Genomic DNA, 27,530 nt, shown 5'->3' with positions numbered 1-27,530 from the left:
TATATCAGTCAAACATACAGTACTACATCCTGTTTGGATCCGATTTAGTTAGGCTGCTTGATGTACATTCATTCCATAAATGTGCAAGTAATCTACGCTGTGAGATTAAATATGCTATCATAGAAGTTGCTCTTGAATATTGGTTTTTATTCACATTCTAGTTAATTATGTACAGTCAGTTAGTTGAATAAACAATGAGCTAAAAGATGTAAAACTTAACAATGAATCCTCTACAGTAGCATTTAACCTGGTGCAAGTGCATCATTGAACAACTGCTTTAATTATGACACACTTAAAAGGAAATTAAAAAGTGATTTACTGTATGTTTGTCCCTGTTTTCTTATAATGATTGCACAGAGAAAAGTTTGGCAAGGCAACAAGTAGTATTACACACATCTTATTTTAAAACAAAAGCACACTTTCTAATCATTTTTACTAAACAGTGTATTACACAGATGAGAACAGACCTATTACATAGACTTGAACTATATTTCTCATATGTTTACACTTACAAGTCTGTCATAAAGTTGCAACTACTATCTGCATTGCCACATACTGTATGTTCACCGTCGCAGTTAACTGCTAATGTGTTTAAATACATCCCCCAGGTGACAGGTAAGAAACCCAAACAAGAGGGGGAAGTTTTACGCTTTTATTAATGCATTATATAGTAACATAGTAACTTTCTGTAAGTTAAGATTCCTGTTTTGCCTAAATCAGAAGCATAGTAACAAGTATGACAAATGGATGGATAGCAGCTTATCTTATTTAGAGTCTAGGCATCCAAATTGCCTAGATAACCAGGGGGCATTTCATCTGATTAGTCTCTGGATGGAAAATCCGAGTTTCTTTATTAGCCTGAATTTTTGCTGATCTGGTGCACTCTTGATACCCATTTTTGAGCAATGGGGCATCAGAGTGTAGGGAGCAAACTCCCCTGTCATGTTCTTTAACCAATCCTGTTTAGGCACAACATATGTCCTTGAAACTTCTACAGCCTTTCACTGCAGACCTTGAGTTAGGTCAAGCTTGTTTTTTATCCATACATGTTTACATCTTTTATGTAGATGTCCCTAATTTGTTTATACTGGTTTTGACCAAATATGTGGTGATTAGAGCTGTTTTTCTCTGACAAGTATTTATTTTATTTTTCAAAATACCTGCTTTATTATGACAAAGATAATTGTCTTAATATTAGAAGTAAAACAAAAATCAAATCACAATAAACAATTGTTAAAAGTCAATTCTCGTGTCAGTAATAAATAAACTTTGTCTTTTTTAGCCGAAGAAAATTGAGGAAGATGATGGGACGACTGACACAGCAACGACCTCTTCTAACAACCACGAGAAAGACAGTGGAGTGTGCCGGACAGATGAGAGTGTACGTCATGATGAGAGCTCAGAGCAGGAGAACATGGGGGATAGCCAGAAAGAAGCTTCCCTCCATCTTAAGCGTGACCTGGGTCTCAGTCAGGAAATTGTTGAGAGCAACGATGCACAGTGTAGTGAAAGTTTAGTTTCTGGTGAATACATTGACTCTGATTGTACTGGAGCCCAAGATGAGGAGTGTGAGAGGTTTCGTCAGCTCTTAGAGTTGAAGTGTAAGATAAGAAACAGTGGGGAATATGACCTGTACTACAGCCGTAGTAGCACGATTGAATGCAGCCTTAAAGAGCAAGATGGGATGGAACGTGAACTGCAGTTACTCAATGAAGAGCTTAGAAATATTGAACTGGAGTGTCAAAATATCATGCAAGCCCATAAGCTCCAAAATGCAAGGGAGCAATATGCCAACCTTTGGTCAGTTCATGATGAGGGCTTTCAAACATACAGCACCAGCATAGACCTGCAGAGAACTAAACTTGCTGATATCATGGAGCATCCAGAGAAATCTGACAAGGATAGTTCCAGTGCATACAACACTGCAGAGAGCTGTCGCAGTACGCCATTAACTGTGGATAGATCTTCAGATAACTCTTTGCAGAGAATGATTAGCTTAACAAACAAGAAAAACCTGAGGAGCACCATAGCAGCAAACCAAATGTGTGCTAGGAAGGACAGCAAAGATGTCAGTCTAGCTACAACCAAAAGTTCTGGGCCAAATAACATCACCGAGGAAAATGAAAAAGCCACAGATGGCAGAAGAATTGATGAACAGGAAATGGCTGGTTCACAGCAAGTTCCTTACCTCTCCCCCTATCATAGTTCTCAGTACAGACACACTAATATACCTGCTCATGCCCGACACTATCAAAGTTATATGCAACTCATCCAGCAGAAATCTGCAGTGGAATATGCTCAAAGTCAGCTGAGCCTTGTAAGCATGTGCAAAGATTTGCAGAAGTCAACAGAACCTAAAATGGAATGGAAAGTGAAAATTCGTAGCGATGGGACCAGATATATCACCAAAAGACCAGTCAGGGACAAAATCCTTAAGGAGCGTGCCTTAAAGATCAAGGAGGAACGCAGTGGCATGACGACGGATGATGATACGATGAGCGAGATGAAAATGGGAAGGTACTGGAGCAAAGAAGAGAGGAAGCAACATCTTGTGCGGGCCAAAGAGCAGCGACGCCGGCGGGAATTCATGATGCGCAGTCGCCTGGAGTGCCTGAAAGAGAGTCCCCAAAGTGGCAGTGAGGGGAAAAAGGAAATCAATATTATTGAACTTAGCCACAAAAAAATGATGAAGAAACGAAATAAGAAAATCTTGGACAATTGGATGACAATCCAAGAACTGATGACTCATGGGGCCAGGTCTCCAGAGGACAAAAAAGTACATAATGCCTTCTTGTCTGTTACTACTGTGTAATATGGACACTACCGATTTTGGTAGAATGTTATTGCCTCGTTCAATGTGGCATTTTTTAAAAACTATTTTTAACAGTTTATAACATGAGTACTTTTTGTAAACTTATTTTAAGTTCCTTTTCATATTTAATTTGGAGTTTTGTAGCTTTCTGTTTCATACTTCCTTTTCTGTAGGTTTAAAGCTTTACAGAATCCCATTGTAAAGAGCTACTTACAGCTTGCTGCCTTTTTATCTCAAGATGGTTCTTGCAATAAATTGGCAGTCTTTTGTAACATGACCAAGGGATTATTCCTCATCTCGTCAAAGACTTCCGAGAAGGGTTTATACCAAGACATTTCCAGATAACATGTGAGATCTGAATCAAAGCAAGCCCTTCTGTGAAGAAATTCATGAGATTAAGACAAGAAAAGGAGACAAACAGCAGATGAAGGATAATGTTGTTAAAGTTTCCTGTTACAAATGCAGATTCGGAATGATATGAATGCACATGAAGTCATTTGACCAAAGGTGTCTCCCTGGTCTTTTCCAAGTGTTAGTTCAGCCTGCAATCATGTAATAAAAGTTATGTATTCCTGATGGCTCTCTTTGAGAGATGCTTGGACTTCTTTCAACTAATATATCATTTAACAGCTAAGTTCCAAATCCTCTAGCAATATTAAGTACAAGAAATAGCATTCTGTAAAACTTTAACTTTCTTTTTTTTTTTGCATAATTAAGCAATCATTCATTTTTCAAATGCATTGTGTGTACTGTAACTTTATACCTTTTGTAACCAGCCTTGTTCATGTTCCTCCTATTGTATTTTTTTATTTTATTTTCTTTATATAATACCAAAACAATATTTTGCATACCTACTTATATGCAAAAAATGCAAACAGTTAATGGTACTGGAAATGTAACTTTCTCTGCTCAAAAGGTGGAGTATAAACTGTTTCATACACCTTTTCTTATAGTGTTTTCTAATGATATATTGTACATGACAGCTGTAAATTGCAACTGTATTAGTCCACGTCAAGTATAGATGGGCAATATTCAAGTAATATGTAGTTGAACTGATCATGTAGTCAGTTAAATTTGTGGTTATTCTGAAAATAAAAAGTAAATTATTGCTTACCTTTAAAAGAAACCTTACAGAACTTGATCAGTACTCTACGTCACTTTTCTTTGTACACCCTGACATAAAGATTACCTTTGCAGCATCATAATCAAAGGAACTCTGTGGTCCACAATTTGCACATGGCATACTTTTCTCAATTGTCTTTTTTTATTTTCCAGATGTCATTTTCTGGAAATGGTGCCATCCTAGTCTGTGTGACAAGCAGCATAACCCCTGCTTATCAATCTAAAAGTACACGTCTTCGTTGCGGAAAGAAGCTCTGCGTTCATTTCCAGCCAATATCATTACCATACATTGTCCCCTGATGGAAAAATGTGACCAGATGAACTGCTGTTCTTACAGTTCTACATTCACTGCTCATCCGGTGCCTTTAAAAGCACTGAATCACAGCAGCTCTGAGAAGAAAGAAAAGTGTTGTTTAGAACCAAAGTTGATCCGTGGTATTTTAATCAGCTAGATTATCAGAGCGACAAGATTCAATTCATATTTTGAAGTCTTGCTAATTAGCACTGATTCTGGAGTCATCAAAGATTGATAACACTTATGAAACAGCCTGTCATCTTAAAAGACCTCTGATTTTTCACAAAATTAGTAAAATGAAGAAGTATGGTGAATTTACTGTCTAATTTTGTAAGTGATTGTAAATGTACAGGTTGACAGCTGTAAAAGAAGGAGAAAGATAAATAATCTGTTTGGGGAATGAAATTACAGACACCAAAGTATATTAGGTCTTATGGTGAGAAGCTCTGAAAGTTGCTCTTTAAACCAGGTTTACATGTTACTCATATCCACACCCTGTGTTTTGATCAGCAGCAGATTAATTAAATGACTAAATGGCCAAACCAGTATTGGTTTAGTTTAAAATAGTGAAATCAAGTATTGTGGGTAAATGAGTTTTAGACAGTTCTTTACTTCTTTGTTGTATTTTACATTTGGTATTCAAATCAAATAATAATAGATCCTTTGCCTGTCTGGTAAATTAATGAACTGAACACATCTTTTTTTTTTTTAAAGCAGTTAAACAGTATAAAAAGTTGGTGTCTGTTCGGGGTTTCATTGGCAATAAATAGGTGGATGAGCATCATATTATACATTAAACTACAAACTTTGCTACATTTTTATGACAAGCCTGTTTAATGTGGTGCCATAAAATATGGAGGAATATTTTGGACAAAATTAAATACACGTATAATTAATTGTACATTGAAATGTGTCAATAAATAAATAAAATTACAATGATATGTGAACATAAATAATTGAAAGTGTTTTTGTTGCTTATTTTTGTATGTATTTATTTATTTCAGTGAAACCACCCTCAACATGTTATTTTAACCCATCCAGGTTGAGAGGGTGGGCTCCATACTTTGTTTTGATTGGTAAATCATCAGTAGTGTAAATATTCGATATTTTTGGCTATCGAGGGCCATGTTCACAGCAGACACTTCAGATGACAACTACTTATGATACTTTCTTTCCTGCAAACGTTTCTTTCGCTTGTATGCACCACAGAGTCGCACAGAGACAATTTTGAGCATGCGCTTCACTGGCAGTTTACAGCCCACCCTCTCCACTTTGACAAGTAAAATGATAGTTTTCAATTCATTGTATATTTCACATTTCATCCAGTGTCATCCAGTAGATGAATAAATATATAAATAAGTATATAACCAAAAAAAAATTTCATACGTGTTCAATTATTTATGCTCATTTACCATTTTCTTCTTATATATTTACTGTCACGTTTCACAGTACATTTACTTATTTATTTATTATTCAATTTGGTCCAAAATATTCCTCCGTACCTTAAAATTGTTGTTTGTGCCACTAATGCAGCTTCTTGAAAATGGTTAAACAATTGACAACTATGTTTTTTTTCTTCATTTTCAGATAGATTTTTTCCCCATACAGTGAAACCGTTTCCGCCGAATAAATATTGGGAAGAGTTTAAAAGAAATCCATGAAGGAATAATTTTAGATTGCAGTAGGGAAAAAAATGTGTAATCTAAGAGAATATTAAGTAATACAACTAAAAGCAATTTACCGAAGAGCAAAGTACAGGAAGATGGATTGGTTCTCAGCCAATCGAGATGAGAATTAGCATCTCAGAATCTAAGGTCATGGTTCTCTCTGTGAAACAGTGGCTTGTTTTCTTCAGGCCAAGAATGGTCAGCTACCCCAAATGGTGCAGTTCAGTTAGCATGCAGGCTTATTCATGAACCGGTAGTGGTAATCGGGACATTGGCCAGCAGATAGGTGCACAGGACTATGGTGATCATCAGGCCAAGCTTCCCAATTATCAGTCAGTACCCATCTTCTCCTGGGGTCACAAGCTCTTGCTATGCTTCAAAAGAGTGAGATTGGGAGTACAAGTGGGTGACATTTGGCTCTTTTAAACATTTCAGGGCTCACCGTTTGCAATAAGTTGAGTTCAGAAATACAGGAAAACCTGCTACGTATCATTCAAAGGAGCCATTGGTGGTGGTTTGAGTATTTGGGGGTTTAACACTAAACATATACAAGGCAAGGGAGACTGGGAAAATAGCTAAGGGCAGAACTGGGACCCACTGGAGCAATGATACCTCAGCTGACTGAACCTCCCTGGAATTCCCTAGGAAAAGTCAGAAACTCTCAATGTCACAAGCAAATTGAAAGTGAAGTGACTTGAAACTGAATGTTCCTTACTCCCTGTACATTCATTTTTATATTTTACTGTATCTTTTAAAAATTTTGTACTTTTTTTTTGTGAGGCTCTAGGAAACCAAATGACTAACATTAATTCATGCTGCTGCTGTTTCCAATATAATTTCTGCATCAGTAGTATTTTTTAGTTGAATTATATCCGTGATGTTTAGTGGCATCTACAGGAACCTAATAGTTTCATTTTTAGTGGACTTTTAATAGAATTTCTATTAGAGCATAGGGAAGACTCAAATGTCTCCAGCAGTGTAACATTTTCATAATTCAACATATTGGGAAAGCAGCAGGACTAATAACACAATGCAAATGTGTTTTGAAAAGAAAATAAAGCAAAGTGGAATGTTTTAACAAGAGATAAAGCCAAAAAGTAAATTACATTAAAGCAGACAAGAACATTTCTAGTTGCCAAGTGTTCATACCAGTCCCAGTTACAAAGATGGTTAGCCATGATTTAATTCTATACATTCCATGCTACTCTGCCTAGTTACTGTTTTTATTCCTTTTTTAAAGTCTGCATAGTCATTTGTTTTTCTTTAAGTTAATGACTTAATTTCCCAGCCAACAATTCAGAGATGGGTCTAATTGCAGCCTGCGATACCTATGATGTAATAATAATAATTCATTACATTTATATAGCGCTTTTCTCAGTACTCAAAGCGCTATCCACACAGGGAGGAACCGAACCCACAATCTTCCACAGTCTCCTTACTGCAAAGCAGCAGCACTACCACTGCGCCACCTGTATGTCAAGGTAATGCCCACAACGTCAGTCATGAAGTGCCCTTTGAGTCAGATAACTCTCCCATAACCCTAATCTTAACCATAATGTAATGCAATGGATAATTTGTGACTGACGTTGAGAACGTTTTGCGATGTTGGGGTGTTATGTGACTGACCTCAAAGTTACTGCAATTACACTCTGTTGACAGTTCATAATAGCATTGTCTTATAAAGGCCAAAAAAATCATAAAGAGGGTTCAATCCTTTCTGAAGGAATAGATGAAGTAAACCTAATGACTGAGCAAAATTATTTTGAGTATTTTATTGTCCTATCATTAGTTCTAATTGTTTAGTGTGGTTAAATATGTCTAGTAAGTCCACTGTCGTTGGCAAGATTTATGTTTAAAGTGAACAAATCGAAAGAATTAAATTCATTAGAACCCCTTGGTTTCTGTTGTACATGTTTGACATTTATTAATGTTTTTAGAAGACTGAAATGAGCCAGTCCGGACACAATCTGACACATACCCATATGGAGAGACCTGTTGATGTGATTGCACATCTTTGCACTGTTGGAGACATGCATAAACTTAATAAGGCCCACCGTGATCCGTTACTTCAATGAGAAGCTGAAGGGCTGTGGACCACCATCCAGTAGATGCATGCTGCTTGTTATGACTTTCTTGAAGTTTTATTTTGATAGCTGAAATGATGATAACAGAACAAGTAGACACAACGGAATACTTAAAGTTAGGCTTTAATAGCACCTTATCTAATAACGTTGCAAATATGAATGTCAAAATTAGCGCTAAAAGAATGTAGTTTTAAATGTTGAAGGAAAGTAAGGCCATACAGGCATATGACAAAAGAGGACTTTATTTTAGAGAGATGAAATTAAAAAGAGCTGGCAAGCTCTGCTTTCATTTATACCCTTGGCATCCCTAATGCCAGAATTATCAGTTTTCTCCCTTCCACATTAACTTGTTAAATAAGCCTTAATCATACATAAGCAGAAGGAGATTTCAATTAAAATTACCTTACACTTGAGTGGCTCCAGTTCATTAAACATATCTCCTACTAAATCATTTCAGTGGACTCATCATCTTATGGGGTGAAGAATTATTAAAATATTCAGATTTCCATATTTCTTTATAGAGGGTATGAAATCTTAAATACTTCTAAATGAAAAGGTTGCAACGATAATTGATAGAATTTATTGAGATATGAGTTTATTTCTTCAGTTATGTGAGATAACTCAAAATGCATTGATTTTGTTTGCCAAATGTGATTGTGTGATTTGACTTATTACTTTGATTCATTTGTAGAAAATGAGCATGATACGATACATATTAATTTGTACATATAAACAAACAGTTTTAAAATGTATCCATATAATGATTATATTAGACTCCCCATGTCCTTGAAGTGAAGAAGAAGGTTTGGAAAATGAATGGCTGGGTAATTATGTCACTTCAGTGTTCATTATGTGGTTGTGCTCAGCATGGCTTTCTATTACCTTTCATTTTTTGGCTTTGTAAATCCAGCGGGGAGCTGCACATGACACTATGGGACAAGAACTACCTAATGTTAGCTGTATGAGTCTTTCCAAAACCATCATGTACCTCCATTGTTGTAAACTTTCTCTATTTTAGTGTGCTCAGTAGCTCATGGCAGAAGACTGCACCCAGAGTCAGAGATGCATCCCTGAACAGACCTGTCAGACCCAAAGGGGGCGGGGGGGCCCTCGTGAAAATTAAAGCAGATCCATTTTTAGACGGTGAACCAGGTGAACTGGTAAAGATTTGGAGTCTTCTGAAAGGTCCCCCTATCTGTAAGACAGAAGCCATAAGGTAGGACAGCTGAGTTATTAGTTATAGTTAAAATTCTTCTATAGTTTTTTCTTCTATGGTATTTGGATCTGGGGTCTCATTTATAAAACATTGGGTAGATTTGGATGTGAAATTATCTGTACATCATAAAACAAGAAAATCTTATTTGTAAAACCTGGCATATGCACATATCTGTACAATTGACCTTTGGAAATCACAATCATCTTGTAAATGTGCATACATGAACGAACCATGAACCCTGCGTGGTTACCACCCTGAAACAATCATACATGGGTCATGCTAATCAACGTCATACATAAGCAGTCATGATACTGCTGACCTTCGTTGGCTGGTAGAGAAGCCTCCCACTTGATGCACTCAGACACCAGCACCTGCCTTAGAGGAGAACTACTGTATGGCGCACTGCACAACTGTATGTGCCTAGAGCATTGTAGACATTATAGAGCCTCTCCACTGTACTATGGGGGTCAGGGAGCCAGAGTCCGAATGGGCAGCCGTCATTAATGACATGATTGCTGTTATAGGCCATATGAAAAACACAAGGTTCAGCCAGGTACTTTACCAACAAGCCAGCCATCATGTACAGCACTTATCAGCAAGTCGTCTTCCCACATTACTTTGCCTAAAAGTAAGTAACTCATAGTTTGACCCATGCCACTGATCCACGACATTTGTCACACTCATCTTGGTATAACAGATGACTTTTGTGTTAGTAGAATGTCACAGGTCACCATTAACAAAAGCAGGTACTTTTATTACAATTTGAGTACAGTCAAGCGCCCCAATTATGTTAGGAAAACTTGACGCTGCTGCAAAATCTCTTCATACGTTGGCCTGTACACCCACACCATACGGAAACTGAATGTAACTTCTCGTCAGTTGTTGTTTGGCTTCCAGAAGAGCAGGCATGATGTAGTGAAGTTTGGCCGAGATATTCATGACCTGTCAGACAGCTCCCTCTGGTAGGTGCCTGTTGCCAGAAAGCTCAGGTACCTGAAAATGAACAGGCACAGAATGTGTTTCTAATGCTGGGTCCAACTCAGCACACAGTTCCAAGAGAATGGCTTATGGAAGTCTAAATCGGCTCGTAAGCCAGTTATCACAGGCAAAACAGTCCCTAAAAGCTGGAATTCCTGTGCATATGGCCATTTGCATAGTTTTCAAGTAGCGGCAAATGAGCCATATTGTGTCAAACCATTAGACTATAAATAGGGCATGAGATTTATAGCTTTCTTTACACAAATGGAGTAAATCTCAACTGTGTTTGTACTTAATTTGATTAACAGCGAGGGATTTCTGAGAACTGAAAACACATAGCGATATAAACTGAGGAAAACCCAAATCAGTTCTTTAGTGCAAATAGGCAGCATTGACCCTCTTACAAGGGACCTAAAAAAGAGGTCATACATCATATTCATTACTTTGATGTTTAATATGTTTGTCACATCAATGCACATTCTAATATTGTAATACCAGTCTGGTGATATGAATTATTATGCACGTGAGTTGTCACAGCTGGTTTTGGCTGCATTTCCCTGCTTGATCAAGGGGGTCGTCATTTCCCACTTTCTCCGAAGCGTTGCATATGGATGGATCGGAGTTGCTGTAAATATACACAGGTGATCCTATCAAGGTTTCTTTTATAAATCCCAACTTTGGCATGGAAAAACTTGTGTATGCACATTTCAGACCTCTTTTTGTATATTTGAAAGTGTTATAAATCTGATCACTGGTGATCGGTATTGGCTTGTATTGGTTGGTTGAAGTAGGATGTTAAACAGAAGTAACTGTTAAAGGGTATAATGTTATTGGGGTTTTTTTTGTTTTTTTTTTAATAATTTAGTTGATCAGATTGAAAGAATTTTATTAAGCTTAACATAAACTTACTAACAAAAGAGGGACAATACAAACAGAACCTTCACAAAAGTTGAGAAGCTACATTAATGACATCCAGAGGTGAAAAATGAAACTTTCATGTAACCAAATTATATTTTTATATAATTCAAAGGTTTTATTTTCTGTGGCATTTGCAAATCTGTCCTTGACTTTAAATAATCAAACACAAAGATCATTAAAGATGGAGTATTCTTGAAGTCATGTTGATGCCTTTAATATCAATATCATCCATCCATTATCCAAGCCGCTATATCCTAACTACAGGGTCATGGGGGTTTGATCCTGCCTTGCGCCCTGTGTTGGCTGGGATTGGCTCCAGCAGACCCTCCTGACCCTCTGTTAGGATATAGCGGGTTGGAGAATGACTGACTGACTAATTATTACATGAATAATAATGAATAATAAATCCTCTTTTTCCATTTGTTTCTCTTATTCAGTACAACTGAACATTAAACCCTTAAACTTCAAATACACCTTTAATTCCTTAAAATTTTGCAAATCAGTCCAAAATAATTTTGAAAATGCACAGCTAATAATGATGAAACACAGACTTTCACCTTAGCCGTACAAAAAGAGCACACGTCTTCCTGCTTTTGTTTACACATAGAAATTGTATAATATTGACCTGGACAATACCTATGAACAATTTCAAATGAAATCTCTTTAACCTTATTTGTAATACAGTAATTGTCAAAATTTTTCCAAACTAATTTCTAATTTGTGTTATCAAAAATTGAAATCCAAAAAAAAATTGTGGATGGATGAAGAACGGTTTACAAATATTCCTTTTCTTATTACTTTTATCATTCTTGATTTCCATACCACCCAAAGCGTTATTGTTCATAGCTCTAGTGCCAGTGCAGCGCCTAATGTTGACATCACAGCCTGGGAGCGTCCACAGCAGCAGAGCGCTTTGCATTGTATGTCAGCAAAATGCAGCACAGCCAGTGTTGCCAGGTCAGTGGTTTTCTCGCCAAATTGGGCTATTTTCGATTGTCATCCATGGTACAACAGGGCTACATTTTTTTTAATTTTTGGTTTATCTTTCAGCCCCCCTCCACCCCCCTTAATCATATTTTTTATCCATCTGAAACCCCTTCCACTGCTATTTGCACTTGTTTTTGTTCTTTACCATTGTAAAATCTCCAAGGACCCCCTGCCACTCCATTGTGGGATGGCATATACCCATTGTATCACTCTGGAATATGTCTGAGGGAACACAGCCGAGCTTTGATGCAGTGTACCTAACCCTCTTGCTCTGACATTGCCTCCCTCTTTGTGGTGTGTCAAATTGTCTAGCTCAGGTATTGGGCAACTTTTTTGGGCTATAAATTTTTTATGGACCTGTCAACTCTGAGCAGAACATCACTCTGTCTGAAGTGCTGTTGTCGGATTTTTCCATATTTGTGTTTTATTGTTGAATACAAAGTGTGTCTAAGTTATTGTGTATTGTTAGCACTTCATATAAATGCACTATAATCCCATCATAAGTTATTGCTGTGTAAAGCATGCAGCATGTGCTTTCTACACAGCTAGTGTAGCGAAGTTCTAACATTGTGTTTGATGTCTTATAAATACAAATGAGCTGTGGTGTTTGAATGAATAATTCACTTTTATTCGATGTGTTGCCAGGTTCGTTCTGACTGGTGGCACTGGTTGGAGGAGGGTCTCCACTGTATTGTTATGACCATGGGCCCTTGGACTAAGGATCTGTCCCTGGCCAGAGTATGAGGAGCAACACCAGTCACTTCAGTGTGGACCTCAACCTTAAGAAATCTATTTATTTATGTCTTTTGGTTCATTGGTATCCTCTACTGATACAAATTCATAAAACACATCTAGGCAGGACTGACATACATCCAGGACAATTATTTGTGCAAATGCAAAGAGTTGGCTTAATGTTCAACAGCCACGATGGAATTCATATAGCTCCTTTTGGACCTGATCTTCTCAATTCCAACAAGTTTTTTTAGTAAAGATGAAGAGTGAGATCCCCAGTTACTGGAAAAGAACCTCTTCTCCCCTTTTCAAAAATGGTGGTCACCACACTAGTTTGCCAGTCTCAAGTCATTTTCACCATCTTCTACACAGTATTAAAGAGGGATGTTAACCTATGTGCCATGGAAAAGGTGATATATAAATAAAACATATTATTATCTGCGGTGGGCTGGTGCCCTGCCCGGGTTTCTTCTTGCCTTGCGCCCTGTGCTGGCTGGGATTGGCTCCAGCAGACCCCCGTGACCCTGTGTTGGGATATAGCAGGTTGGAAGATGACTGACTGACATATTATTATTAAGACTGTCTCATGATATTCAGTGCTTTCAGCATTTCCAGTTGATTCTCACCTAACCTTGTTGCCTTCCCATTATGAAGCTTTTTAATAACCTTGGTCAACTTCAGTCACGGAAATGAACCCAACTTCAACCAATGTTTCTGGTATTCGTTGTTAGCCCACCCTTGCTGAGAACATGTTGAGTAACATCCCACCTCCACTTCTTTCAGGCAGACTAAAATTGCTGTCCATGGCCTCATCTCCACATGAAGCTTGTCTTTGGCCACCGCTGTAGTTGGCTCCTTTTTGGCTTGTCAATGCCTTATAGTCATATTTGGAAATTCTCCTGTCAACACTGCAAAGATGTCCTCGGCTTCTCATAGCAGGATAGTAACACTATTTGTCAGCTAATCATAATTGACCATTAAAGGAAATTAATAAATAAATATACTTCTAAAGTCTTATCCTGTTCTGAAGGTATTCATGCACAGACACGCATCCAAGAAATGTGTACTTTCCACCCGTCCTCTTGCTGAAGCTGGCCTTTTCATTACTGGATTACAGGGAGCCTGTCTCAGCAGCATTAGGCATGCAATACTCTGTTAATTAGGGACTTTCCAGTTCTTTAATGGAAGACTTTAAGGACACCCAGGCTTTTTATTTTTTCCAGAGCCCTCTGGGAGCTGGCAGTACAGTGTGTTAGTGTACTTTTTAGCCAAACTCGAAATCCCTTTTCCAAAAGAGAGGTTTTATAACACAATGAGAGAGACTCTGAGTGGATAAACAGTGGTTGCCTACGTAGTTGTTTAAGTTATTTATTACCTGCTCACCGGAACAGACTGGTCGAAGAATGAGGTTGGATATTTCTAAGTGGACTGACAGCTGCCGTGGGCCGTTGCACTGTATCATATAAAAAGTGATCTTAAAATAGCAATTTAATAAACAAAGTTTATGTTTCAGTTATTTAAAAAAAAAAAATATATATATATATATATATATATATATATTAAATGTCTGTGTGGGTAACAGCACCTGGACCAATCGGATCTCTTCATGCACAAAAGGCTTAGTGCTTGTAGACTATGTCCAAGAGGCTAATTGAATCCCCAGTAAAATGTAGTGCCCCACTCTGATTCTGCCTTCTCTCAGGATGCACCACTGAATTTTTTGGCAGCAGTTACATTTGACGGTTGTCTAAACACAAGCTTTGAAATTCTACATGTTCAGGTTGACAGTAACAAAATATCACGTCAGAAAGCGGCAGATCTTCTTCAAATGTAAGGCAGAAATCACTTGTGGTCATTATGTTAGTTTATCAAGCACTCACCCACACTGGGCTGGTTAAATGAACGTGGACAGCTTTGTATGAAGGGATACCAAAATACCAGCAGAGGGTTTGTGTGAAAGTGGAGAAAGTTTTATAATAGTGTGAAGTTATATGCATCATAATCTGCCGCTTAAAATATTTTAAACCACATCATCTTTCTACAATAAAGTAATTTTCTTATATTGTTATGCATCCATATCCTTTGAATCATCACTTTCTTGCAATATTTTTGACACTGTATACCACTTTGACGCCTCCTGTGTATACCTGGGCTGCCTTTGCATCTGAATATGGAGAATGTTTCCTTGTATTTCCTTCAGATCTGTGAGTTACAAAGATGAATGAAAAAACTGGAGACACTCAACCTTCATGACTGTTCAAAAGCCAAGCCAAAGACAGTCTTCAAGGGTTTGCCTGTATGGCTCCATTAAGTGTTTCTCCTCATTTGAGATATCCACTAGTATGCCATCAAAGCATTCTGTTTGCACCACCATAGTCTTCAAGTTTTGCTAAAATGCCTCCAGTGGTGATGAGGATTCACGGACTAACTGTGGCAGGCCAATGAAGTAACAGACCTGATTACTCTTAGTAGACGGCTTCATCCTTGGGACAACCAAAGAAGTTGCGGAGCAGACCACAGAGAACTGACGCAAGTGGATGAGATGTGTGGGAGCAGTGACAGTAGGACACAGGCAGCCAATCTAAGAAACCAGAGCTGGCCTTAGGTGGGAATATTTCTGAGGATTTATGTAAGATCACACACAGTGCTGATTCTGTCGTACTGCAACTTCTGGGTGGTCTTTTGGGGAAGACCAGCAAACAGAATGTTGCAGTAGTTCTTACTGGTAGAATCCATTTGCAATATCTTCTTATATAATACACTACCGTGGCTGTTCATTTGTCTGTCCAGGATTCTAAATCACGTGTAGCTCGCAAACCGTTTGACCTATTGACCTGAAACTTGGTACACATATACTATGTGATGTCTACTATCCACTTTGGGGGTAACGAATGACCTCCAAGGTTATTCCTCTTTTTATTTTTATTTTATTTTATTGTAGAATCAACTCTCAGCAGCAGCCAGCAGGGTGGCCATGTGGCACATGCGTATGGGTGCCGTTCTCATCCCTACCACCTTCGCCATCACTTCCCCTACCTCTTCATATATTAACTCATTCTTGAGGCAGATTGAAGACTTAAGTGCCAGCTTAAGTGAAAAATTAAAGAAAATGTACTAAGTAATTGCAACACAAACACTGACTTAATCAGTTTTAAAGCAAAAAGATGCCGATGAAAGAAGAGAAGAAGCGGGCCGCTTGGGTGGAGAAAAGACGAGCTGCTCAGGAAGCAGCAAGCACATCAACCTCTGAGCAAATGAATGATAAACATACAGAGAAAGAGTAGGAAAACTAGGAATGCCCAAGTCAAGTGTATTGCAGTGCGCCATTACTGGTTATGAATATTTTTGCTTAGCAGACTGTAAAATATGTATTTTAGATATTTTAACATTATTTTGGTGCAAATTCATTTTGTGTTCAAGCTTTTTTTTTGTGACAGTTCCTGTTTATGGCTGCTGAGGCCATTACCGCTAATTATAACAATCTAGACGAGAACAGGCCATTCAGCCAAACAAAGCTCGCCAGTCCTATCCACTTAATTCTTCTAAATAAACATCAAGTCGAGTTTTGAATGTTCCTAAAGTCTTACTGTCTACCCCACTACTTGGTCACTTATTCCATGTATCTATGGTTCTTTGTGTGAAGAAAAACTTCATAATGTTTGTGCAAAATTTACTCTTAACAAGTTTCCAATTGTGGCCCCATGTTCTTGATGAACTCATTTTAAAATAACAGTCTTGATCTACTGTACTAATTCCCTTCATAATTTTAAACATCTCAATCATGTCACCTCTTAATCTTCTTTTGCTTAAACTGAAAAGGCTCAGCTCTTTTCATAATTCTTCCCTTGTAGCCCTGGAATCAGCCTGGTCACTCTTCTGTGGACCTTTTCTAACGCTGCTATGTCCTTTTTGTAGCACGGAGACCAAAACTGCACACAGTACTCCAGACGAGGCCTCAATCTACAAGATCTGTGTAGTGAAGGATGTCCATTGGAACTGATGATCTGAACTGTTATTGCAAAATAAATCCTGCATTAAGTATATTTTATAACAATGAAGTCACATTTTAAACAGATGGCAGCACAATGGCTCCACTTGTTCAGAATTTCACATACCTTCAGTCGCCTTCTACAAGCCATACATTAGCATGTCACGTCCCTTGGTGGTCTTTAATTGACCCTGCTCAGATACCTGCATATGTCCAGTGATGGAGTGACACCCATGTTGGTTTGCTTCCTGCCTTACATTTAACTTGAAAGAATATGCAGCCTGGGAAAGTGCATGGAAAGACGAGACCTAAAAGTGCCAAGAGGAGGTGGGGTGGGGGGGAGGTATGGTTGGAGGATATTTTCTAAAATCAATAGTTATTCTTTTTATATCTGGAACAGATGTTCTAATTTTTTTTGTTTTATTGTGCTTGTAAATTGCTTAGTCAGTACATTCAAGATCAATAGTCTCACATTAAAACAGCTCAATTATTGTTTGTTAATGTAGTATATTTTTATACACTGCTGAGTAAGACATTAAAAGTAATATTGCATTATGGACAGCTAAAAATATATTGTTAGCCCATCTAGAGATGGGGTCGATTCATAAGAGTATTGACAAAGTCTCCAGTTTCAGTTAAATGAACATTTTATTATGCACAGCTGTGGTGCAGTGCACCCTCCATTTACAGAACCTCATCAGACATCAGGCTGAGTAAACCAAGATGGTCCATCGTTTAGGAGGAACTGAAAAAGGCAGGTCATTTTCTCAACTGTCTTACAAAAAAAGAAAAACCTGCGCTAACTTTCAATAGAAATAAAAAGATTGGGGGAAAATAGGACTGAGCTGCGTTTTACCAAAGTGAAAAGAGTGGCTACTGTGCAATAAGGTGATATTTGCACAAAGCAGCAGCATGAATGAGGAGAGTGGATGCTCAGCTCAGTAAGTGCTTTCTTAACCTGTGGCCGGCGGTTAAACGGAAAGGGCAATGTAATTAAACTAAAAATAATTCAGTATAGAAACAAAAACCAGAAAGCAAATAAAAAGCAATAGCAATGCAATCTCTAAATCAGCACATATTCTGATCTCTAGTTTACTGTCATGTGGAGCTAGGGTGTACCCCAATATCACCCCCAAGATGGGACGCCAGTTCAACCCAGAGTCTCAGAATAGTTCAGCTAATTGATATTAAAGGCCAGAATGTGCAAAATATTCCTGAAAATGAAGTGGCTGCAGTATAAAGTTAAACACAAGCAGTAGAAGCAGACATGGAGACTGTGCCAGAGCTGATTCTTCTATTCTAGCACTTCAGTCTCGGGCTGTGCAGTCCTGAAGGGTTTCTTTACTGATCTGTCATCAAGACATGACATGCACTAAAGCACTGGGACTCTAAATTGGACCTGGTTTACTTGAGTGCTTTCAGTTTTTTTATTTATTTATTTTTTAAACAAGAGGAGGACCAATCACAAGGCTCGTTTTAAGCCTGGCTGCACTTTGGCCAGAATGACAAGTGTGTCTTTGGGGACTTTATTTAGACTTGAACAGAATGCTCCCCGGTTACTTGATACGAGGGTGGATACTTGCCGTCTCCTTCAAAAAGGCAAGATGGGGTTGAAATGGATCGATTCATGTCACCTCAATCTAATGCAGCGCTGGCCTTTTCCTAAGCGTGTTCATTAAAAGAGAATACAAGGTGATATTTTGAACAGTTTGTTGTGAATCAATTTTTATATGTGTGGGCTCTTAGGGCACATTAATGAAATACACACTGGGCAATATGTCAACATGGTGCACAGAAATGGAAGAGGTGCTCTGTGGTGCGTCAGTGCACAGCCGGCATCATCGCTAGAACTTCCCTTCATGGGTGTGGAGCAAAGGTTTGGAAAGATGGTGACTGAGCTCTTACGTTGTGTTACAGGTAGTTATGATAAAGGTTCATTTTAAATTTTGATTTCCATGTTAATCCCAACCTTTTCTGGCACATTGTGATTCATTGGAGGGGTCTGAAAGTGCAGATTCTTTCTCTGTTATCTGATTTATGTTTAACCTTCATTTTAATTCAGTTAAAAATATCTTAGCAATCTTCCGCAGTCCCATCATGGCTTTCACATGTGCCACCATTTTCAGAGCATTTGGTGGCGTGTTGCTAGTTTACTATCAGAAAGTCACAATGTGTCACTGGTCACACACCTAAAAGTTGGCTGTTTGTATATGTTTGACAGATTTAAATCAAAGCACGTCTGTTTAAAGTTGCTAGGTTGACAGGATTTGATGAATGTTCCTCATTCCTTTTTGACTGCGAGTTAGCCTAGTGTTAAGATTTGAGCTTATTTCTTCTTGGGGTTCCATGAAACTGGAGTGCTCCTCTTGGGATAGTTTAGGTGATTTTAATACCCTGGAAATCCAATTCTGCAATCAGAATTTTGTTTAGAACCTCAGCACAGAAGATTTAATATGAGGGTAAATCAAAAAGTTAACGCAATTTGAAATTATGTGGTAACCACAATGAATAGAAGATGACCCAAAGCAAACTGTTTGTCATAGCTTATGGGAAGTTTGAACACACACAGCACCATGCTCTGCCATTAGTCTAGTTGATGTCAAGATCAAATGAATATTGACGCTGCTCTGCAGGATTACACCACTGTTGAACAACGCACCGTTAGTGACATTTCTTTGGACAGATGGTGTGAAGCCGAGGGACGTTGGCTTGTGCAGATCAGTAAAATGTTTGGGTACTCTCTGGTACAAACGTTATGGCAGCCCAAGTTATAATGCACTTTGGCATGTGCAGCAACAGCGGACAGCGTACTCTGTTGGTCTTCCCTGATGAAGCCACTTGCCATGTCGATGTGGGCTCTTGTGTGCAATGTTGATGGTCGACCAGATTGAGCTCCGTGGGTTACACTTGTTTTTCCCATGTTAAACCTTTCTACCCACTCATAATCGTTTCATTGAGTCATCCTGTTTTCACTTCCATACTCAGCCAACCTCCTCCTATGAAGTTGAGCAGGTTTCACTCTCTCTGCCCAAAGAAATCTCACTACAGCGTGTTGTTCACCAGTGCTACAATCCCACAGCAGAACATCCACGTTCATTTTACCTTGGCTTCAGTTAGATTAATGGCAGAGTGCCGTCCTGATTGTATTGTACTCTATCAGCTTTTTCCGTTGCAGCTACCATGTAATTTTAAGATTGCCTTTACTTTTTAATTTGATATAGATATATAGATACAGAAATATATTTTATCAAGCTTCGGTCACAAAGTTGCACAGGAGAGCAGAGAAGGAGTTAAATCTTTATTGCTGTACTGGCAGATAGAAACACAAGACCTTTTCAGAGGTGGTCTGCCCTCGCAGGAAAACAACTGTCAAACGTGACAACTCATCCCCCAACTCCAGGTCAAAAGAACACAAAGTCTTCTTCTTCAAGTGGGTACAGTAGCTCGGAACCAGCGACCAGAGCAGAGTGAGATATTAGGATGAGTGTGGCTCGGTCTTTTAAATGTTCGAAGCCCAGCGCAGCAAGCCTGCAGTTGATCCCACACAAATGAGGGGGAAGAGTGTGCAAGAGTGTGTTTATTTCCCATTAAGCCACTATTTAAGAGGGAGTTTCTGAAGAGCGGCCGCATTCCCAAGCGGCGGTGGCCACAGTTTCTATGATTATCAATAAATTGTATAATTCAGTTTCTTAAAAAGACCTTTTAAGGTCTTTTTAAGGTCTTTAAGACCACTTCTTAAAAAGTTTGCTCTCAGTTATCTTGATATAAGTCAAACAGCCAGAGACCACCTCCTATAGAGGAAGGTAAGGTAAATAAAGTGGTATGCTTTAGCATTATTTTACGTCATTTGTTTAATTCTGTCATTAAGCAATGCTAGGGGCGTGGCCTCCAAGGTCATGACCCATGTGTAATCAATGCAACACGATAAACGGGCGTTCAAATTCTTATCCAATCTGCCGATACCAGAACTCTAAAGAACTCAAAGTTTATCATTGTGCTCTTTTCTCATGTGTGCTTTCAGTTTTGACACAACTATTGCTTCTCATATTGGGCTTCAGTTTCACTCCACATTCTACCTTTTTTCTGTTTTGTTTTGTTATTTACCCACATCTCCTGGTTTTGCTCAAAATGTTTATATGCTAGCTCGCTGACAGAACGTACAATATTTAAATAACTACCGGAATTGCTGAACACAGTACTGATAATTAATTAACTAAATTAAATTCTCTTCTCAGTTCAATACGAATATAAGAAATCTGACGATCGAGCGCAGACCGTTTGGGTCCATCACGCTTGTTAGTTTAGCTGATAGCTAAGCTGTCCCAACATCTCTTCCACAGACATCATCATCTTCACTATTTTCAGAGAAAAGTAAGAGCAGAGTTTTGCTGGGCAAGTCTCAATTCCACTTTTACATGGTGCAGTATGACTTTGTCCATTGCTGAGAGAAGGGCTTTCCCTATCAAAATGTTATGGAGGGGACATGGTGTGTAGTTTTTTTTGGAGGGGGGGGGGGCAATGTTTTAGTTCACTTTTGTGTAGTGCCTATCTACTTTGATTATTTGGGTGGAGGAAAGTGGGCCTGCATTTTTATTTCAGCAGCACGTGGAGCTTTACAACCTCAGTTAGTCCAGGGGAGGGCATTTCCCATTCTCATTATTTGGAGATGTTTTGTAGATTTGTATTTGTATTGCAGCTCTCGTCAGTTCAGGGAGAGATTTTGAGGAGAAGCTGGCTGTACTTTCTGTGAGGTATGTGCCTTACTTTACCTTGAAGAGCCACCTAAATGTATTGGGGGCGAAATATGATATTTTCTAAAGGTTTATGGGAAAAAACTAACATTTGTTTTGTTCCTTTGTTCCATATGTTCATTTCAACAAGACTGAGCATTGAGGAAGGGGATAAAATGAAGCTACGTTATCAACAGCAAGGAGACAGAGGTAAGCATGGTCTGTGAAAAGCTCTATAGATAAAACATTTGTCTCATTTTTTGCTCTGTTAAAAATACTCAGGGTTTATAATTGGCGCACACACTGGAAAAGGTTTGTTTTTTCTAAGAATTCACTAAATTGCATTTCTGGTAGGCTTTCTTTCACTATCAACAGCCCGTGACAATTAAACTTAACAGATTTCTGTAGTAAATTTTTAACTAGTTGTGTTGGTGTGTGTAAATGTTTTATAGCTCTGCGTTTTGGTTGGTTCTTATTAAATGAAAATCTGTATAATCAATCTGAGTCTATAGAAGGTGGAAGCTTTTATATAAGAATAAAGTGACAATTGCAAACTCACTTAGGCCAATGGATGGTTGGGAGAGCTGGAGCCTATCCTAGCAGCTTTGGGCCGTTTCAAGAATGACTCTTAGACGGGGTGCCTGCCCATCATTCACATTTTGAACCTAGCACACACTGAGGAAAATGACTAAGAATAAACTGAACTGGTTTGAATCCAGTCAGCTGTTTGCCTGACACAAGCCTCACCCTCAAGCAAAAAAGCTGACGCCATTCATCCAACTTAATATCTATGAGCAGAAGGACCAGCTAATGCAAGGAATCGACAGCCAGCAGCTTTGCTAGTTCGCCTAGGAGCAGCAGCTAAGCTGAATAAACGCTCCAACGCTGGGCATGTGCGAATTCTCAGTGACCCAGTCGTACTTTCCCCTCAACTGATTTGTTAATTCATATTGTCTCGACAGTGAGGGCTGAAATGCCAGCTAAATGCTATAAAGCTGTTTGGATTATTTCAACTGGCAAGGTCTACGAGTGTCAGCCTTTATGCCAACTAATTAAGTTTTCTGCTTGCAGCCTCTGAAAGCCTCAGTCAGGTATAATTAAAACTGAGCATATGACAGCAGTGGCATTTGTCAGATTCATCCTGTGGTTCAAATACCAGTCCTGACAGAAATGTCAAACTGATAGTACGCCCATCTTCCCAGTGCATAGTAGTGAAGCATGCAGGAGTTCTATTATAAATGCTTGCTGATAACCTTTATAAAGCTCTGAACAGCAAAAAAAAAATCACTTTCATTATCCTGGAGGGGATTCAGTTTATGGTTTCTTTATTTCTAGTGCATTATAAACGTGTAATCTTTAGACTTCTGGTTGCTTCCGGTGCCTTTTGAGACATTCTGGATTGTTAATAGACGCATAATGGCTGTATAAGTGAAGCTTCTGTCTTCAGTTCCTGATATTTAGTAGCACTTTTAACCTTGATAGCTGAACTTGAGATGGTTTCTTATGATCCACCTGGTTCTCCTTACTAATTGCAGGGATCACAGTGCGACACATGAAAATGGATTAGGTGAGAAGGTCAAAACCGAGGAAAAAAAAAAGAAAAATGAGTTGACATATCAGTCATTAGAGGAAAAGCATTTCTTCTAAAAGTGACGATAGACCTAAATTAGAAAAATCTCAAAAGTGACAGCTTCTACCTCATTAGCACTGCTATACCCAAGACTGCGAGCCTTCAATTAATGAAGTGCAAATTCTCAAATGTAGATACTGAAGTGATGAGAGTTGAATCTAATCCTGAAATAGACCACGGATATGTTCTTTGGCAATAATTTTTGACCAAAAAAAAAATCAAATCACAAGCAAATGGTTAATTCCTACCTAAGCCTTCGAGTTCTTCAAAACAGATCTGTACAATCACCTTTACTTGTCATGATCTCTTTACATTTTAAATGTTTCCTGAACATAATCAGTTTAATGGATAAATTCTAATGTTTTTTTACTTTGGAGATTCTATTGGCGGACTTACATTTCTTATTTAAAGTACTTTCCTGGATTTAACAATTTATACCATCATTACTTTTACCTCAACGCCATTCTGTTTGTTCTGTTCCTCACCATTTTGTTTTCTGGTTGTTATGTTGCTAATGGGGGTATTCCCAGAAGTCGCGCTGCTTCGCATCACCGATGTGATGGTTGAAAGCCCTTGACTCAGAACCATGCACTGTCCAAGTTTGTGGATATCTTAGTAAGTCTTTGTGCGACTTAGTATTGTGTTTATTCTCTGGCAAATGACATTTCTTTCTGATGATGATTTGTTTCGCACTGAGCTGGGCAAAAGACCTGTTAGTTGGCACTCACCCCACTTGACTTTGCTTCACGTCCCTGGTCCTCCTGACTTTTAGTCAAACCATCCCTGCTGTTAGCAGACAATTAGTAGCCTTTGTGTAACATGAGAGTTGTGTTTGCTTTGAGCAGCTACCCGTCAAGGGAATGCAAGCTCAGGTCTGGCTAAGTACACAAAGGGACATTAGAATTTCTACAAAGAAGCAGGGGGCACACAGTCCATCCACCTTGTTATGATTACCTCATGTTTGAAGTATCCCAGCATTCCATCCAGATACTTTCTGTATAATACTGACCTTCAGTACCCTACAGATGCTTATTGTAACTCTTCAGCTTTGTCCTCCACATTGAGAAAATCCAAACAACGAGGATGAAGAGTGACACAATGCTCCTCAATGATTAGCACGAGATGAATTCAAAATGCAGGTCGAAGCAAGCAGGGCTTCCATGACAAGGGTACATTCTGGAATTTGGGCATTCGGTCAAGAAGATTAAAATACTAAACTGTAGATTTCAAAACAAAGTGTGAAAGAAGCATAATATTAGAACTGTGAATAAGGTCAATTCTTCATTTTCTCCACTACCATTACCTTTCATTTTCTGATCGTTAATGTTACCTGGAAGCACAGGGACATGTATTTGTGAAAGGAATCCCAGGTCTAATTTTGAGACCTACTTCTACATGCTGTCAGTGATTTTTGGAAGACGTTCTACCAAACTCAAAACAGTTATATAAAGACTGTAAACTGCATGGGTGGGAAAACAATGACTGAAGCTGGGAACATGGGAAAGAGGAAGAAGCACTTTGAGCTGAAATAATAATAATCAAGTAATATATCCTCAAAGGAACAATTGGTTGAGATGGGGTTCATCTCTATGACTGAGGTCACTGTGGTGATTAAAACACTACATAGTGGCAAGGCTTACAGGGGTGGATGACATCTTGATGAATATGTCTCCTTCATGTTGGGTAAAAAGTGGACTCAGAGCCTTTGGACACTACAACTGGTATGGTGGCTTGGTTTTGTAAAAAGTAGGATGAGATGTTGTATTCCAATTATTGACATATCATGTTCCTCAATCTCCATGGGGAAACCAGTTCTGGGATGCTGGAACTACAGACTCATTCCAATCACTAAACCTCAGATTTAGGAGAAATAATATTTATTCCATCCTGGCTGAGGAATAGTGAACAAGCTCTTTGTCCTTGTGCAGACATGGAATTTTGCCAATCATTTCTACAGGTGCATTGTAGACTTAAAATGGTACCCCAAAGTAAACTGTAGAGTTTGCTGCAAGAATATGGGACTCCAAGGCTCATGCTGTGTGGCATCCATTCCAGTGTGTAGGAAGCTCCTTTCAATGGAGCAATCCACGTACCTTGGAATTGTGTCCACTGTTGATCATGATGTTGACCAAAGAATCAGTGCTGGGCTTTTACAGACACAGTACTGTATTGTGGCAGTTAAGCAGAAGCTAACTCTTTGCACTAAGCTTTCTATTTACCAGTCCATGTACATCCTCATCCTCAGGTTCAGACAGCAGCTTTCGATGGTGACTGAACTAATGAGAATGTGTGGACAAGCAACAGAAGTGAAGTTTCTGTGAAGTCTTGCAGAGCACACTGCCTGTGATATGGTGAGAATATCGGATAAACTGGATGATCTTGGAGTAGAACCTTTGCTTCTCCAGATCAAAAGTTGACGATCTGGACATGGTCTATGCTGAGGCAAAAGTTTTGAATACCTTGTTCCAAACCATAGGGTTGAATCGCAGCTTTCAGTAGGATCTGTACACACTAGACGAAAGAATATAATGGGAACCATGAGTAGCCAAAAGGAAGTTCCTCTAAAGGGTTGATAGAGTAAGGAACACAGGAATTCAGGAGGGTCTTGGAGCAGAACCATGGCTTCAATAGATTAGAAGAAGACAATAGAGGTGGTTTAGTGATGAAGTTAGAATTCAAACTGGGTTTCCTTTGTACAAAACAAGAGCCATTGGGAGAAGACCAATGGACAGAGCAGGACATGCAAGATGTCTGGGGGAGTCGGAGGGACTTACTAAGGGTAGCAGTGTGCTGCCATGAAAACCTTACACCAATCATAACAATGGAAAAGGTGATTGTGATGATGCTGGCAGTGTCTGCTTCAACATCATGATTTGGTAGCTTGTTCCAAATTGCCAGGACTCTTTGGGTGAAGAAGTGCTTCAAAGTGGACATATCTGGTACGTTTTAAGGCTTTTTCATTCACCTATTAACCTGTGTTCCCTTTAGCTCAATCGTAAGTTGTGAAAACAGACAAGGTATTTTTAAAAATGTTAAAACATGCTACGCTACTGAATAGGAGTTTCAACTAATATATACAATTATTTAATATTATTATATTTACAACTTTGTCCTGAAAAATACTGAATTTATCGTTTAAATTAACACTGGTGTCCTTGAGTATGTGACTTACTGTTTAACTGAAAGAATTTGATTTTATCAAGATTATTGATGCCATTAAGCATTCTGAAGACCTGCTTTATGCTTCCACGTAGCCATCCTTGCTCAAGACACAACAGTTTTAATGTCCTTATCCTGTCAATCTTGGTCATGCCATTTAGTCCACACATGCACTTAGCTGCTCTTCTCTGTGCAGCCTCTAGAGATCTAAAGTGCTGTTTGCTCTTCTTAATATGTTTGATAGCTTTTTCAATATAAATCAGCATTTTATTACCCTTTTTTACTGCCTCTGCCGTGCCTGCGTATTTCCTGAACTTGGCTTTTGCAGAGTATGCTTCCTGTAGATTTTATATTAATAATTAATGATTCATTTTCTTTTCGCCTGTATGTAATTCTTTGTCCTTGGCTATACTGGGCTCCTTTTTTCAAGCATTCATCCAGGGTTTGCTGTCCCTCACTTTTGGGTGTCATCATTGGTGTTGGCACCATTAATCATGAAGTTATTTCTGTCTTGTGTCCAATGCTTCCAGGATAGGTGACAACTCCCGGCATCTGGAATTGGACTAAACAGGTCTGGAAATGAATGTGAAGCTGACAAAACAAAGTTAAAGAAATGATCATTTCAACAGGAACTGACTGGCTATGGAGACTACTGGGACAATTCCTCTCTCTGTGGGCCTTGCTGCTGGGCTACAAGCTCTGCGATAGACAGTGTGAGTGAACAAGAGAGACAGAGAGAGATCTCCCATATCACCGCCTAGCACCCTAACTTAAGCGTTTAAACAGTATAGCAAATAATAGCAAAATGTCTTCAAAAACTGGAAGTGGAGAGCTGAAAAAAATTGGGGAAAAAAAACCACTCCAATAGGAGGCTCTGAAGCGTAAGAAATTTAGTGAGAGAGAGGGACTGCAGAGGTCTCAGAGTATCAAAGTGGTCAGCTCAGCAGGCGCTTTATTCTGACTACTTGTGATGATCATGAGAACCCTCCAAAGATATCTGAAAACGATTCATTAATTACCAACTGCAGAGGTGAAGGGTAAGCTGAAAGTTTAGAAAAATGGTCTGGTGTTACACAAGATGACGTCACAGTTAGCAGACTCTCTTGGATTCTGTTTTCTTTAATTTTACACAACCAGTGTTGTGATGTCTGAGTGGAGATCTGAATTTGTCAGTAAAAAGCCAAGCCAAATTCTATAACCAGATGTCTGTCC

At 38.7% G+C, this 27,530-nt stretch overlaps 1 protein-coding gene across 3 annotated transcripts in view; it reads left to right on the top strand.

The window, feature by feature from the left end:
- Positions 1–3,948, top strand: part of pdzrn4 (PDZ domain containing ring finger 4) — a 419,600-nt gene extending 415,652 nt beyond the window's left edge. For all 3 annotated transcript variants that reach the window (XM_051935720.1, XM_028810917.2, XM_028810930.2), the window contains one exon: positions 1,283–3,948. In XM_051935720.1, coding sequence (XP_051791680.1) covers positions 1,283–2,812 — 1,530 coding nt within the window. In that variant the 3' untranslated portion in view covers positions 2,813–3,948. The remainder of the gene's footprint in view (positions 1–1,282) is intronic.
- The last annotated feature ends 23,582 nt before the right edge of the window (positions 3,949–27,530 follow it).

This window comes from Erpetoichthys calabaricus, chromosome 1 (genome assembly GCF_900747795.2).
Source record: "Erpetoichthys calabaricus chromosome 1, fErpCal1.3, whole genome shotgun sequence".
NCBI classification, from domain to species: Eukaryota; Metazoa; Chordata; class Cladistia; order Polypteriformes; family Polypteridae; genus Erpetoichthys; species Erpetoichthys calabaricus.
The sequence above is the reverse complement of the archived record's forward strand: the minus strand, read 5'-3'. Positions and strand labels throughout refer to the sequence as shown.